The 14,274-nt window shown below is 37.8% G+C and overlaps 1 protein-coding gene across 2 annotated transcripts in view; it reads right to left on the reverse strand.

Annotated features, from left to right (window-relative positions):
* Window positions 1–14,274, reverse strand: part of CTDP1 (CTD phosphatase subunit 1) — a 96,350-nt gene that overhangs the window by 42,516 nt on the left and 39,560 nt on the right. For both annotated transcript variants that reach the window (XM_063159495.1, XM_063159502.1), the window contains exon 11: window positions 10,017–10,182. In XM_063159495.1, the coding sequence (XP_063015565.1) occupies window positions 10,017–10,182 (166 nt within the window). The remainder of the gene's footprint in view (window positions 1–10,016; window positions 10,183–14,274) is intronic.

Here is a 14,274-nt window from a genome sequence, read left to right on the forward strand (position 1 = left end):
AGTATCAGAAGGTCTTGATGAACCAAAAAAAAAAAGCTACGAAAAAAACAGTTCAGACTTAGACTGGGACTTGAGCAGACACCTTTAAATATCTCTCATGGAGAGTAACAGCTCAAATTTAAATGTAAAAACATGTTAGACTCCTGATGAGGCTCAATCAGGCCCTCTATGCAGCTGCTCAGAATTATGTGAGGGATCAGCTTGCAAATTGTTTAACATGGCTCACACATCTCATTTTTAACTGTGGCCAATTAGCGCTGACAGCCTAGCTGCATTTCATTTAGCATACGGAGGTAGATGTAGATGCTAAAATAAGGTTATTGAACTCTATTTAAAGAGGTTTTTCCCCATTTTGTTGCGTAAACAGCTGAAAAAGGCTTTCAGCTTCTCCTTACTAAGGCCAGGCTACAGGTAGCACTACCAGAGTCGGCTGAAAAACCTTCACAGAATGTATGGAAAAGCCTTCTTCCCCATAGAATAAAGCAACACTCTAGAGGTGGAAGCTTTATAGAACTACTTTCCATTTCATATGGAGTAACATTAGAATAACACATCTGCTATAAAATCAGGCATAGTTTAAAAGCCAGAAGTCATTAATATCTGCAGTATCACAGAGCTCAGGATTTATCCTTATTTGCCTAATAAATTTTACTTTATGCTTAACAGAATGATAGCAACATGGAAAAAGAAGAATCTCTCCTAAAAACCCAAGCTTACAATGAAACAATGTTGTGAACACCTTTGGGAGAATGGCAGAGGATCTGAATCAACTGTTGATTGAATCAGGAAAGTATGAAGACTATGTAAGGTGGCAGAAGCACCTTTGCTGGCAAGTAAATCAGACCAGTCTTGGGCTAACTAAGTTTTGCCTGGATTTCCCTGTTTTTCTATTGACAATCCATCAATCTGATTACTTTGAGTTTTATCAGATTCCTCAAGAAGAAGCTAGTGCTGAAGCAAGCATGGCTCTTTCTTTAGTTGAGGTCCACTTGGTGCAGCCCATTACTAATATCTATTATAGCACAAATATTTGTACTTAGCTTATGAATAAAGTAGGCATAATAAAAGTGAATTCTCAATAAAAAAGAGGGAATGGCCTGAAGTCATGTCAGGGGATGTTTGTGTTGGATATCAGAAAAGGGTTCTTCACCCCAAAGGGAGGTTGGGCACTGGAACAGTCTCTCCAGGGAAGTGGTCACAGCACCAAGCTTGACAGAGTTCAAGGAGTGTCTGGAAAACACTCTTGAGTACATGGTGTGACACTTGGGGATGGTGTTGTGCAGGGCCAGGAGCTGGACTTTGTGATCCTTGTGGGTCCTTTCCTACTCTGCTTATTCTGTGATACGTTTTCTTTTATTTTCCCCATAACAGCCTGACCAGCCAAGAACTTGATTGATCACGTTCACTTTGCTCAAAAGTCTTACATCATATTTTAATTAACAACTTGTCATGACTGCCATTAAACTAATTCATACATATATATGTAGTCTCCATTTTTATCTACAAAATGCAGATATTTATACCGTGTGTCATCTGAATGCCAAAAGATTACATTTTGTGTGTCATGACACACAAAATAAAAAAAAAAATCTCTGAAATGAAAATAAGACGTCCAAGTACATTAAAAAAACAGTGTTTAAATAGCATTTTCTAAGCAACCTGTGCAGAAAAACAGATGTGATCCACAACTGATTGCCTACTTGAGATAATATCAACTTTGATAAAAATCCTTTTCCTATTTTGGTAATGAGTTGTCTCCTTGTAAAACATGGTATTAAATAAAAAAGCCTCTTTCCAAACACTTCTAAAAAGTGCTAAGCAAGCTTGAACCATGATGCCCTCTTAAAACTAGCAGCCAATCAGCTCTATGCAATTAATGCATAAACTAATGGTCTGTAGAGAAATATCAGACCGAAAAAATAGCCAAACATACGTTTCACATTTTGATAATCCATTTGAATCTCACTAGCTTTATCTACACTACATATATTTTAGTACTCTTTCTGTTAGGTGAATAACAATTAGCATGTCAATGTTTCTGGTCAGGATGATTTACAATTTAAGCATGACCAATACCAATTTTCTAAAAACAAATTTCTATCTTCTGAAACTAATCTTCTGAAAACAAAAGAAGAAAGCATAGCTGCTTTTCAGAGCGGTTTCCATTTTCTGGTAGAAAATTAATTCTCCAAAGTAAAAAAAAAAAGGCAGAAACAAACTACTGATGGCCAACTTCTTTTAAGTGCTCATCATCTTTCTCTCCAATGCGCTGTACCGGTATCTTAGTTCTGTCCTGCCGATTCTCACTGTCAAACTATTAAAAATAGTATTGGAAAACTTTACTCAGTTTTCTCTACTAATCAGATGAGATATGGGTGAAATAATTGCTTTAACATTAATGCTCAATTACTTCTGTATTATTTAACTATATTAGAAAACGGTGAATGTCAAAATTGTAAAACGGGGGAGTAGCAGTAAATATACTTTCCTTCTTATACACCTGCTTTAAGCTATGTTCTTTAAAAAACACATCATATTTCTTGGTGCATCAGCCAGCCATCACTTGTTCATGAAGACAAATCAGCAACCTGATTCCTAGCATTGCATCCTCACCATTTCCCTCCAGAAAATTCATCTCCCAGTAAAAGAAAGCAAGCAGCACATGCAATCTTGCTGGGCTAAGCCATTCGGTAATAAGCACTCCACACAGAAAACAAAACTCTGTTGAGAGCATAGCAGCCAGTGGGGACATGAGAGTCAGCATGTGAAGGAAGGTGACAATAGGAAACGACACAAGGACGCACCGATGGACTGAGGCCAGCCAATCTGAGTCTCCTCAGGTCTGCTTATATCAGAAGTTAGCAAATCCTTTTCACAACAGTCTTACCGTCTTGATGAAGAGCAGCACATTTACTTTCACTAATAGTTTTTAATTGTTTTTACAAGTCCAGTTAGAGTGAAAGCTGTCTGACAACTGCAAAGCAAGACCTCATCACTTCCAAGGGCCAAGGGACTTGGATGACAATCACTAACAACATCAAGAGTACACACAGTCTTATTCTTTTTCCTTCAAAAAAAGGTACAATTTACAAGAAGCTAACCAAATTTAGCATCTGTACAATTTATGACATAGTATATGCTAAGGTGTCAAAAAAGAAAATCTGTATGACAAACGTAGTTGTGGAAATTCAAAGAACCATTAATGTGGAAGGTAATTGCCCAAGGGAGCCTAGGCAGCTATTATTTGCTCTAGAGACCACATCCTCCACATCAAATTAGTACTTTTTAACTAACCAAGAGGCTAACCACTTACTGAGATAACAGTTTTCAACACTTTAAAGGAGAAAAACACTCCCTCCTAATTCACTGCATGGTACAGTCACTAATGTGAAATAAAAAACAGAAATTAAGGGATAAAGCTTGCTTAGATAAAAGCAGAATGCAGAGTGACAAAATATAAGAGCATAAGTGGCCTTATGTAAGAGCAGAATGGTGCAATTTCAGTCTTTGTATACGACCTATAAATTACAGCTCAGTTAAAGGAAAAGAATGCACAGAATACATCCCAAATCAACAGAACCATGTTAATGCAAAAGTAGTTCATTAGGCAATTCCCACTCAAGAAAAATCTTTACACTTAAATGCACTCGTGCATAGAATTTTTGCTGACCACATGTCCCAACCAGATGGGAGGAATCTCTGCAGCTTCACTAACTGAAGTGAGAGATGGGAAAGCTAAAGGTCGGACTGGTATCAGATTCGCTCCCTCTCTTCCCCTGTCCCAAGTCCCAAACTGAGAGGAATTTAAACCAGGAAAATATTTAACCTTAGATGGCAGAGATGATGACACTTGACAAGACACAGATGCTACTCTCAAACACCATGACCCAACCACACCAACAAACACAAAAGCCGAAGTACTGAACAGCTAATAAACAATGTGTGCACAGCTGTTCCAGGACCTTAGTAATCCTGGGCCATCCTGGATGGGAAGGTACTGCAAAATAAACAGAAATCTTTCTGCCTTACTGAACTTGTTCAGTCTTACTGCCTTACTGGAAATCCCTTTTCAACTTCCTTCCCACTGGTGAAACCCCTACTGGCATCTGTCGAGGACTGGTCCTGGAAGTACTGACACATATGAAGACCTATGGCTGTCTGCCTTCTACTCTTACCATGGTTGTAGCAGCAGCTGAGATATGAGCAACTGAGAGCAGGATCTTCAGCTCAGCTCAGGGTAATTTCTTTTTTCGTTATCACTGACATTTTACAAATGAAGCATCTTAAGATTCTTGCTATGCATTTCTACTATTTACATGGACTAGTGAATTAGAAAGAACCTGAAAAATAACATAAGGGAACTGACAGCCTTCTAGAAGGAACAGATGAGAATAATTTGTAGCCAAAAGGAAGAGAGGAATGAAAACTCTTGACCTTGTTTACTTATTTCATGGTCAAGTCATTTATCACAGACAAGAAAGTCAACATAATTATGAAAGGGACATTTATTAAAAAAGGGAAAATCTTTAAGACTATATAAAGCTGACTCAATTTTTAAAAGAAGCTAGCATGATGCACGAGGCTAAAAATCACCTTTTGTGTCTGCAACAAATACTCATGAAGAAAGAAGGCATTTACAGAAAAGCAGAGTTAACGCCCATCAGGAAGCAACAGTATGTAAAAACAAACAGCTTATGTATAACACATCGGACACAACACTGTTAGGATTAGATCAACTTCACAAAGTAACTGCATGATGCCATCCCAGTCATTAAGGTTCTCTCCAAACATAATTCAGGAATACAAATTTAGAAGAAAATGATCCCTAATAAAAAGGAACTAGCAATCAGTTCAGAAGAAATAGGCTCACAAGGTGATCCATGAGTAATCTCTGGGAAGGAGGGCTACATGGCATCCTGTACAGAGACAATCAGTTATGAAAGGAAAGACGTGTACGTCTTCATGTGGTTTGTATGCCATTCCTTTCTTGCTTTAGCTAATAGATCTTATCTCTGGAAACAAATAAAGAGTCACTTGAAGCCTGGATTCCACTTTCAATTTTTTTCTCAGTAAACTACAGCAGATTCACACAATGTTGTAGTGACTGGGAGGTCAGGAGCTTCCACCTATCCCTGGCAAAAGATGATAATGCTACACAATCCTACCCCAAGCAAGTAACAAAGGCTCCTGCAGGTGAGCGAGTCCATTCCTGCTGAAATGGGGAAAAAGAAGAGCTGAAGACAGCCTAATTTCTTCTCCCTGCAGAACAGGCTTCTGCTACAGAACACTGAAAGCAAAGGTAGATAACTTCCCTGTCAAGTGACAGAATTGATCCTGACAAAACAAAAGTCATCCTGGAACAGCTATTAGGAACAAGAGGCTTCTAGTTAATTATTGACTGCATTTAATTGATTGGAAATTGTAAGAGCCTAAAGGAGAGATGTGGGACTCCAGGTGCTCTTCAAAATGCAGTTTATTCCATCCAAGATGTTACAGCAGTCCAGGGTCATGGGTGACAGAGCCTGTGCCTACCTACAGCTGTCAGCTCCAGCTGCAGGCAGGCCTGGAGACCCTTTGGTTTTGTAACCTTTTGCTTACAATGCATTATATACTTTTCTTTGCTGAGCACCTTAATACCAGAGTAGAACCAACCTATACCTTAACTTTTATCTATAGCCTATCATAACTACTATAATTACCATATTCATGTTACTATTCTCCAATTACTAAAAGTCAGTACATTACAGTTTAAGCTAAAAGTTGTTATGCAGTTTTCTTGCAGTGGAAAATTCTGAGATCTTTTTTCTACTTGTAACATTTGCTGACTTGTTTGCCTGTACTATCTTTCTGCTTGGTAAAAACATCTTGTTTGAGGTGGGTTTATCCTTTGCTCTAAGTCATAAAAACCCCTTCTAACTAACACACCCTTTGCTTCCTTGGTTATCCAGTAGAACTGGCTCAGCAACCTTCTATATCAAAACTTGCTTCCATCTCTATTCCTTCATCAGACTCTACATTCAAAAATCTTTCTGCCAAGCATATATATCTGTGAGACTTTCTTGTCAAACATTGCACCCTTCCCAACAGGAAACCATTTCTTTAAAGATTTTTCTTTGGTGAAGATTACAGCATACTAGATACAATTCTATATAAATAGCATTTTTATGGAATGACCTTTTGCAGGTTATGTAGGAGGTAGCCAGTTATTTAAAAGTAAAAAATTATCCAGTCTTGTAAAAGTGACTATAAACAAGCTAATTTGACTGGCAGCATTTAATTCTGCTGCCTTTACCATCCCATAACGGAGACAAACAGCAGCAATCCGTTGGAAAGCACCTCTGTCAGGCTAGTACAGGAAAAAAGGGAAAACATTCTCTCGACTGTCAGGCAGCAGCACCAGGATACTGCACATTTCCCAAGTAGGGATACATTCCTTATGCACTTACTCTGATTTGGCAATTGCCCTTTCAATGGCAATTCTATTACACTGAACACTCACGTACTTCCATTTTTCTAAAATTCTAACAGTCCTTCATGTCAGAGGAAAGGAAGCTACCATTGGAGCCAATCTCCCAGATCTCTGGCACCGAAAAAGATACAAAAGGCTAAGTGACCTTAAACTGCAACCCAATAGCTGAAATGCTATTCATCTCCTTTGATTTACTTGGTATGCATAGCATAATTACAACTGAAAAAATAAGAGAGGATAAAAATATCCACATAAGATCAAATATTAAGAGATGCTTATGCACAGTAGTTCTTCCCAACTGAACAGCAGAAGCTTTTTTACTAGGAAAAGCTTTGTACTAGGAAAAGTGACCTTCAAATAGGTTAAGGAAGGAAAGGGATTTAATTTGGGAATATAATAATTTAGTTCTCTTTATCAGCTTCCATTTTGATATTTCCAACACAACTCTCCCACATATAAACTACCTGGGGCTGTGTGGTCTTTCACAGATTTTTGCAAAGAAAAAGCAAGATTTTCTTTACATGTTAACTGCAAAGGAATTATTTATTGCTAGTTATACCCATAGAAACAGTATATATGAATGCTTGCATTTCCGATTTAATTTTAAAAAATCCCAGTCCCTAAAGCTAAAAGACTCCTTTTGATCTTATCTGAATTTATGAGGGAATTCAGTAAAAATACTGAGGATGCAGTTTTAAAGCTTTAAATGCAGCTCTGCCTTCACTCTTATTCCCAGCTCTTCCCATCCTCTGCCTGCTCCTGGCACTAGCACTCATGCAGCAGCAACAGCAGGTTATTTCTGGAAGCTGGAAATGATGAAGATTAATCTGGAAATGGTCTTTTTTGTCCCAACCAGCTCCCTGAGCTGGCTTGCCATAGGGTGCCATGATTACCAACAGTGGCTAAGGGCAGAGACACAGCAGTTGAGCCTAGAGTGGCTTCCACTGCAGCAAAATCCCACTGGAACTTGCTTTCCCTCTCCTTGGACCACATACTCCTAACCCAAACAGCCTCAGCATGAGCACCCCAGAAGTGGAGCAAGAAATCACTGCTGTGACTGGAACAGACTCCCTCACTCTGCCCAGGTAGTCTGCAGTCAGTTGCAGTTCTTGTGGCTGCCATAGCCACTTGAATGCATACAAATGAAGCAAAAGCATTTCTGTGGCAAAAGCAGAAATTTCACATCTCTTAGTGACAATCTGATTCCAGAAAGGTTCTTACCTTTTAACGTTTTGATAAAGAATGAGGTGAGGGCTAACACCTTTCTCTGGAAGTTAAAGAAGTCACAGTGTGACCAAAGTGAACTAGGTCCTCACTAGCAAGGCTTATTGAGATTATTTTCACTTTATTTGATAATGGTCCTGACAGCAGACTCCACTGTGTACGCTCCACTGAACGTTTGTATTTTATAGACTTTGTTACCACACATCACCTGTTTCCTAAGTGTACTCCTACACAATGCCAGAAAATCCTGCTTAATTACTTGTGTTACATTTCTTCTATGTGAACACAACACCTTTACGAAGGTGATGCTAGGAGTCCCAAGTTTTCCTTGCCTTTTATAGCCAGCTTCCAGGAGACAATGATCTGCTGGCACTACCATGTACAGTTAAACCTCCCTGATACATGTTCTGCACGCGCCCTTCCTCCATGTCTCAGTGCTAATATTTGATCCTTGACAAAATCATACTGGGAAGCTAAAATACCAGAAAAATCCCACCGTGCTTCTGCACCAAACAAACCCCAAACATACCCCCCCACACTGGTTCAGCTGCCCAAGGAACAGAGACTTGGCGCAAGGGAAAACTTTTGGCAGCAACTTTTACCTCAAATCATACTCCTGGAACCAAAGCTAATCCAACTATGAAAAAAAAAAGAGTCACTGGAATTTGGGCTTCTTTTTTTTTGAAGTTCATGTGGTCTAGTTTCCAAGCACAATATGCTGCTTAAGCAAAAGCATAATTTAAGAACAAATCATTGTAATTTAAGATGTTTATAGTTGCAGGAGAAGTAGAAAAACTTTAATTTCTTTAGTCATAAATGTAACAGCAGAGAGCAATCAATCACAAAACCAACGGTGCCAAAAGATTCAGACTTTTTACAGGGTTCCTAAATAGTATCTTTAAAAACAGAACAATAAATACTTTATGCAGTGAGTCTGAAAAACATGCACACTTCCCTTTGACTCAGTGCACACACTGCCTCAGTAATTCATTAATATTTTTCAAAAGCCACATAATTAGAAAAAAATGTTAGTACATAAAATCATAAAGGTGACCCTTAAGTATTACTGACAATACAGATGGAAGGCACAGATGGATTCAGGGACTGGTATCATGACAAGGAGAAATACTGTTTCTGGGAAAGTCTGAGATAAAATGGGCAAAATACTTCAGAACAAAAAGCAACAGAAATCAAAACTTGTCAATTCCAAAGTAAAGTTTACCAGGTAAAGTTAGAAGCCTGAAGTTACCAGAAATTCAAAGGAGATCATCACAGCAGTTGAAAGTTATGGGACATTTTCCCAGAATACCAGCTTTAAATTCTTCTGAAAGCGCATCTCGAATTTACCCTGTACTGTATACATAAAGTCTCTTTTATTGGTGAAATATGCAGTTCCCTTCTCAAACTTTTATTAAATTTTAGCTCAAAAGATAGCTCAAAGCCTTCTATAGCTAGAACCTTGGAATGAATTTACTGCCAAGAACATGGCAAGTTATATGCTCCCGTCCCCACCCCAATGAACTATCCAAGCCTGAAGATGAATTCAAGCTCCAGGGTCACTAGATTTTATACTAAAGTCACACAGAGGATAAATTCATGAAAACATGGTGCACAGTGATCTGTAATTTTTCTTCTACATATCAACAGATACATAGATTCATCTTATGTAACATGGTGGCTCATTTGAAAAAAGTGCATAGAATGTTAAGTGAACAGCTAGAGGTTCACAATGAATTTCAAGTAATGTTCTTTAGTATGAAAGACATGCAGCTCACTCTGCAAGAGAAAGCTCCCTTCATCTGCAAAACAATTACAGTTATGACTTAATAACACTGCAATTGCATGTCTGTAGATAACGAGGCCCCATGCTCTCATTTGTCTCCCCAATCTTCCATATAGTCAGTGCATTTTACATCTGCAGACCCCTCTTCTCCCATCGCACCACTGATTTTTGTCCACATTAATTTGAGATTTACCATAAAAAAAAGTAAAGCAAAACAACTCCAAAGTGACACATGGCAAAGCTATCCAGAGCAAATTCAATAACATGTTTAATGTGAAGAAGCTATTCTTAAATGAAATTCTACTTTAAAGGTCTACTAACACACCACAGTACTGCGGTGTGTTAGTAACCTTTAAAGTAGAACTATGTACTGCTTTGCAGAACCTAACTACTTTTTAGCCTGAGCCGTACTTTTATCTGCTGTGGCTTTTACTTGAAGTTACTGTAGCGGCATACAAGGTCAGTTCACATACATGCATTATTTAATGAAAGTTAGAACTTATGTCATGTTAAAAATTTGTCAGAATTAGTTAAGCTCACCTCTTTATCCATACTCTCTAAATCCTCTTTACACAGCGTGTACAGGGGCATTGTTTCAGACATACTTGGCTGGCGTTTCCTCTTAGATGGACCAGGCTGCTCTTCATTTTCACTTGCTGGAAGGTCGTCTTCTTCAAACATCTGCTGTTGATGTGGCTGAACGACTCTGAAAAAATTGAGGAGTATCATGTAAGATAGATTTACTTGGGTCACAGCTACAAATAAAATCCTATAAACAATTTATGACTGCCATGTATTTACACTTTCACTTAATAAAGCTCTGCATTCATCAACAGGTCAGTCAAGTCTCCTGATTAATTTCAGTCTGACAGCTAAAGCTTTTATTTTACCTTTGACAAGGCATTCACACTCTTGCCTTTGCATTGTCCCTTTACATAACCACCAAATCTTCCTTGTTGCCAAGGGTTGCAGTAGTTGCAGATGCGTAGCCCTTAAAATACATGAATATTTCTGCACAAGTGGAGTTTCTCCACCACTTGACAAATTTATTATTACAAAAGCAATGCTGACATTCTAATGCATTTTCCCTGATCTATGCTAGGCTTTTAATTTTGAGTCTCTAAGTATACCCTTCTATTTCTCAACCTTACAGACAAGAGTTCTGCATGTAGAAAGCACTTCTGCAGTGTCAGTCTTCAGATATTTCCCACATGCCAAGCCTGGATAAGCTGCAAAACAGCTAATATTTCTTTTTGGTTAACGTATTGAAATATAGTAGCTTTTTCTTTTAGTCTGTATTTTATTACATTGTTAATTACTATACTTAATTCAAACAAAAAGGAATATCAAAATCTTCATTAAAATGAATAAAATAACCATAACTTCATGAGAATTGCTTTATGATAGTAATAACAAGATAGACTACATGTAAAACAACAGCAGGAGACTTCTACCTTCCTTGGGTAAATTTTTCTGTGACTATTACTTTAAATACTAAAGACTTCTGGAAGCTAAAATTATTATACAATACAGATTAACTTCCAGTACTGGTCTGACATATTAGCCTCCTGGAACAAATTACAGCAGCTCAGCACCACCCAGAATCCAATTCAAAGGTCATATAGCTCATGGGTCACAAAATATTTATGTCAGCCATAAGACTGTGTATTTGGAGAATGACTACCAAAAGCAGGTAAAAAAGCAACTGTATTTGAAATCACAGTTTCAAGATGCAACTTGAAACAGGTGAGAGACCATCAATCTGGTTTTGAGAATGACTGTGACTGAAAAAAGGGCCAGTGTAGTCTCTGCCTGCAGACAAGAGTTTTTAGCAGAATGGCTAATTCTCATCAAGCCAGGATTTACAAGAATCAGCTTAAGATCAACAGCCCCCCATAGAAAAAGCCTACAAAATTATTTCTCCTTTGGTGAACTTGACAACTTAAGAAGGTTATCTAAATGTCACGGGTTTTTTTCCCTCAGTACTTAAATTCCAGAATGTATGAAATCTGAAAGTCATACAAAGCTGTCAATTTTGCTCATTTTGACAGCTCGTATTCAGGAAACACACATCTCTCTTCTCAGATCCCATGGACAGGTGCAGGAAATTTTGAAATCTTGTTTTGAATGGGAGGTTGTGAGGGAAAAAGAGGTGAGCCACTGCCATGCTACCCAGACCTGCACTACCTGCTGCAGAAGACCCCCAGCAGCACACACAACTCATCAGCACAGTAGACATGTGCCCCTTTGTAGTCTCCTATTCCTGTACAGTGGAATCTCCTGTGAAGCTTATACAATTTGGATCCTGCAAAAACGAACTATTCAAACTGGTTTTTTGCTAGAGTTTCTCACTACTGCTGCCAGTTTTTGGGTTGTGTATTTTTCTCTCCCCTCCACTATGCTTTCTATTTTAAAGATCACTGTTTTCTTTTGCTATTAAATTGCTTTTAGATGGTAATCTTCATAGGTAGATGACAAAGATAATATGTCCTTCTACTATATTTTCCAAATGGTTCTTTTAAAGTATGATTTCTCCTTACCTTTTTATTATATAACCTAGGCAGAAAAGGTGGTGATGCCATTCACATTATTAGAAAATCAGAGAATGGGAAAACAAAAGCTACAGGCATCTTACACAACTCTAATAAAAATATGACAAGCTTGACCATTCCAAGAATTGCAGAGAAGTTATATGCAGCATGACAGCCAAGCAGATTCTCTTAGACTAGGAATAAATCAAAATAAATCTGGCATATTTTTAAGAGCACATTGTCATATGGTTGATGAGAACTCCTCCTTTTACATTACACACAAATATTAGCTGTAAAATAATTGTATTAATAGCTTCTAAAGGCTTCTGTCATATGTCTTTTCCAGTATTTTCCCACTGCTACTAGACAAGAAACACCGGGCCCTCTCATGAAAGCATTCCAAAAGCAATGTGAAATAAAGTCTTTTTAAAGGTTTTTAAGACATTTTTATTTTGTCAAAAACATTTTTTAGGCTTTTACATTTTCAGCTGCCTTTAAGTTGAATAAGAACTAATGACATGAAAATGCAGGAATTTACATTTATTTCTAATTAAATGTAACTCACAAATCCTTTTTAAAAATAACACCATCTTAAACTCCACAGAGGTTCATTAGTTGATAGTCTTACATGCACAAGGACATATATGCAGGGTGGGGCCAACATCTGTGGAAGCAACAAGCACCTTCTGTGACACATCAGGGTAAAAGCTAAAATAACATTATCATCACAGAAGTGTTAAAAATATTTAAATTCCAGTCACATGTTCAATTTGGCACTTCATATTTTTGCTGTCATAATAACATTGATAAAATTAAGTAGGAAAAATAGTAATTATGAACATATAAATTCAGACAAAAATGTTGTAAGTGAAAGTAATTTATAAAAATCTTCAACTATGGCTTAAGCCACCAACATCTGCTTGACACACCTTTTCAAACCAAGCATTCAGTGCATATTAGCATTATTTTAAACCAGGGTGCCACTTTTAACTTCTCACATGCAAATGACACCCATATTTTAAGCCTTGCCTCATCTGTTAGCATATTACTAGTGTTCACTAAAATGTAACTTGCAGTATAACTTTTTCTTTATTCTAGTCCAAGCTGCCATTAGCTTTTACATTACTTTGAGCAACTACATTACATGTCTCATGATCCATTACAACTTTAGTGTTTACTGCAGTGTTTGCAGAATACAGTTTTTGTATGAAAATGCAAATCATTGAGATACATAAGGCATGTCAAAGTTCTGACATATAGGTTATTTTTAAAGAGGAATCCTTCCTGTTCTCAGACAAAGAAGAGCTAGTGGCCACTAGCAGCCCCTGAACAGCATTGCATTCCCTTTCCTTCTACTACAACCGTGAACTTTTTTCACTCGTCCGCACGGGCTGCAACAGCCATGACAAAAAAGCAGGTGCTCAAGCCTCAGAGCTGAGCAGAATGGCAAGACCTGTCACTTGAAATGTTAACTACCTTAACTGAACCATCTGTAATTCACTGGTGACAGTTTTACTGCAAATTACATGTATAAATTTCAACTAATTGTATCCAATTTTATATTATGTTTCAGGTTGAATCCCAGAAAGAAACTAAAAATGTTGAAACCCAAGACAGCAAGAACTGAAACTGTTCTTATGAAATGGTATTCAGATAACTTGAAACCCTTTGCAATAATCTGCCTTGTAAGGAAGAGGCTCTCTCCTAAGCACAAGGAGGTCCATTCTTAGTCTAAGACACCAAGAACCATTTCTCTGCCATGTGCAGCTACCACGTCCCCAGGCACTCACAGCAGTGCAATTCTGTATCCCACTATCTGAAATTCAGAATCAGATGAAGATTTGAGAAACTCAAAGAAAATTATTGGAAGCTATAACTACCCACCCACAACAGGAGCAGCTGGGAGTGCCAACAACTTTAACTCTTTTTAAAAATCAATAGCTTAGTTGCAAATATTCCCCTCTTTCTGTAGAATGTGAACAAGGGAGCACATTAAGTCTGTCAGGACAAAAAAAATATAGTCCTCTACCAATAAATTGCTGCACCAGTGTAGTTTTTTCTTAAGACAAGTATTATACCCAATTTTAAAGCAGATGTGAAGCTTTTCTAAAAAAAAAAAAAAGGCTATCACTGACGTATGCACTAAGATAAAGCTCACAGTACTGCCTCGGCTCTTCCTCAGTCAGACACAGCAGAGCAGCTTCTATTCAGCTTTTTGTTACTTCTTCACAGCCTTTCTGCTCTGCCTTTCTGCTCTGTCTGCACTG

Source organism: Melospiza melodia, chromosome 1, assembly GCF_035770615.1.
Source record: "Melospiza melodia melodia isolate bMelMel2 chromosome 1, bMelMel2.pri, whole genome shotgun sequence".
Lineage (NCBI taxonomy): Eukaryota > Metazoa > Chordata > Aves > Passeriformes > Passerellidae > Melospiza > Melospiza melodia.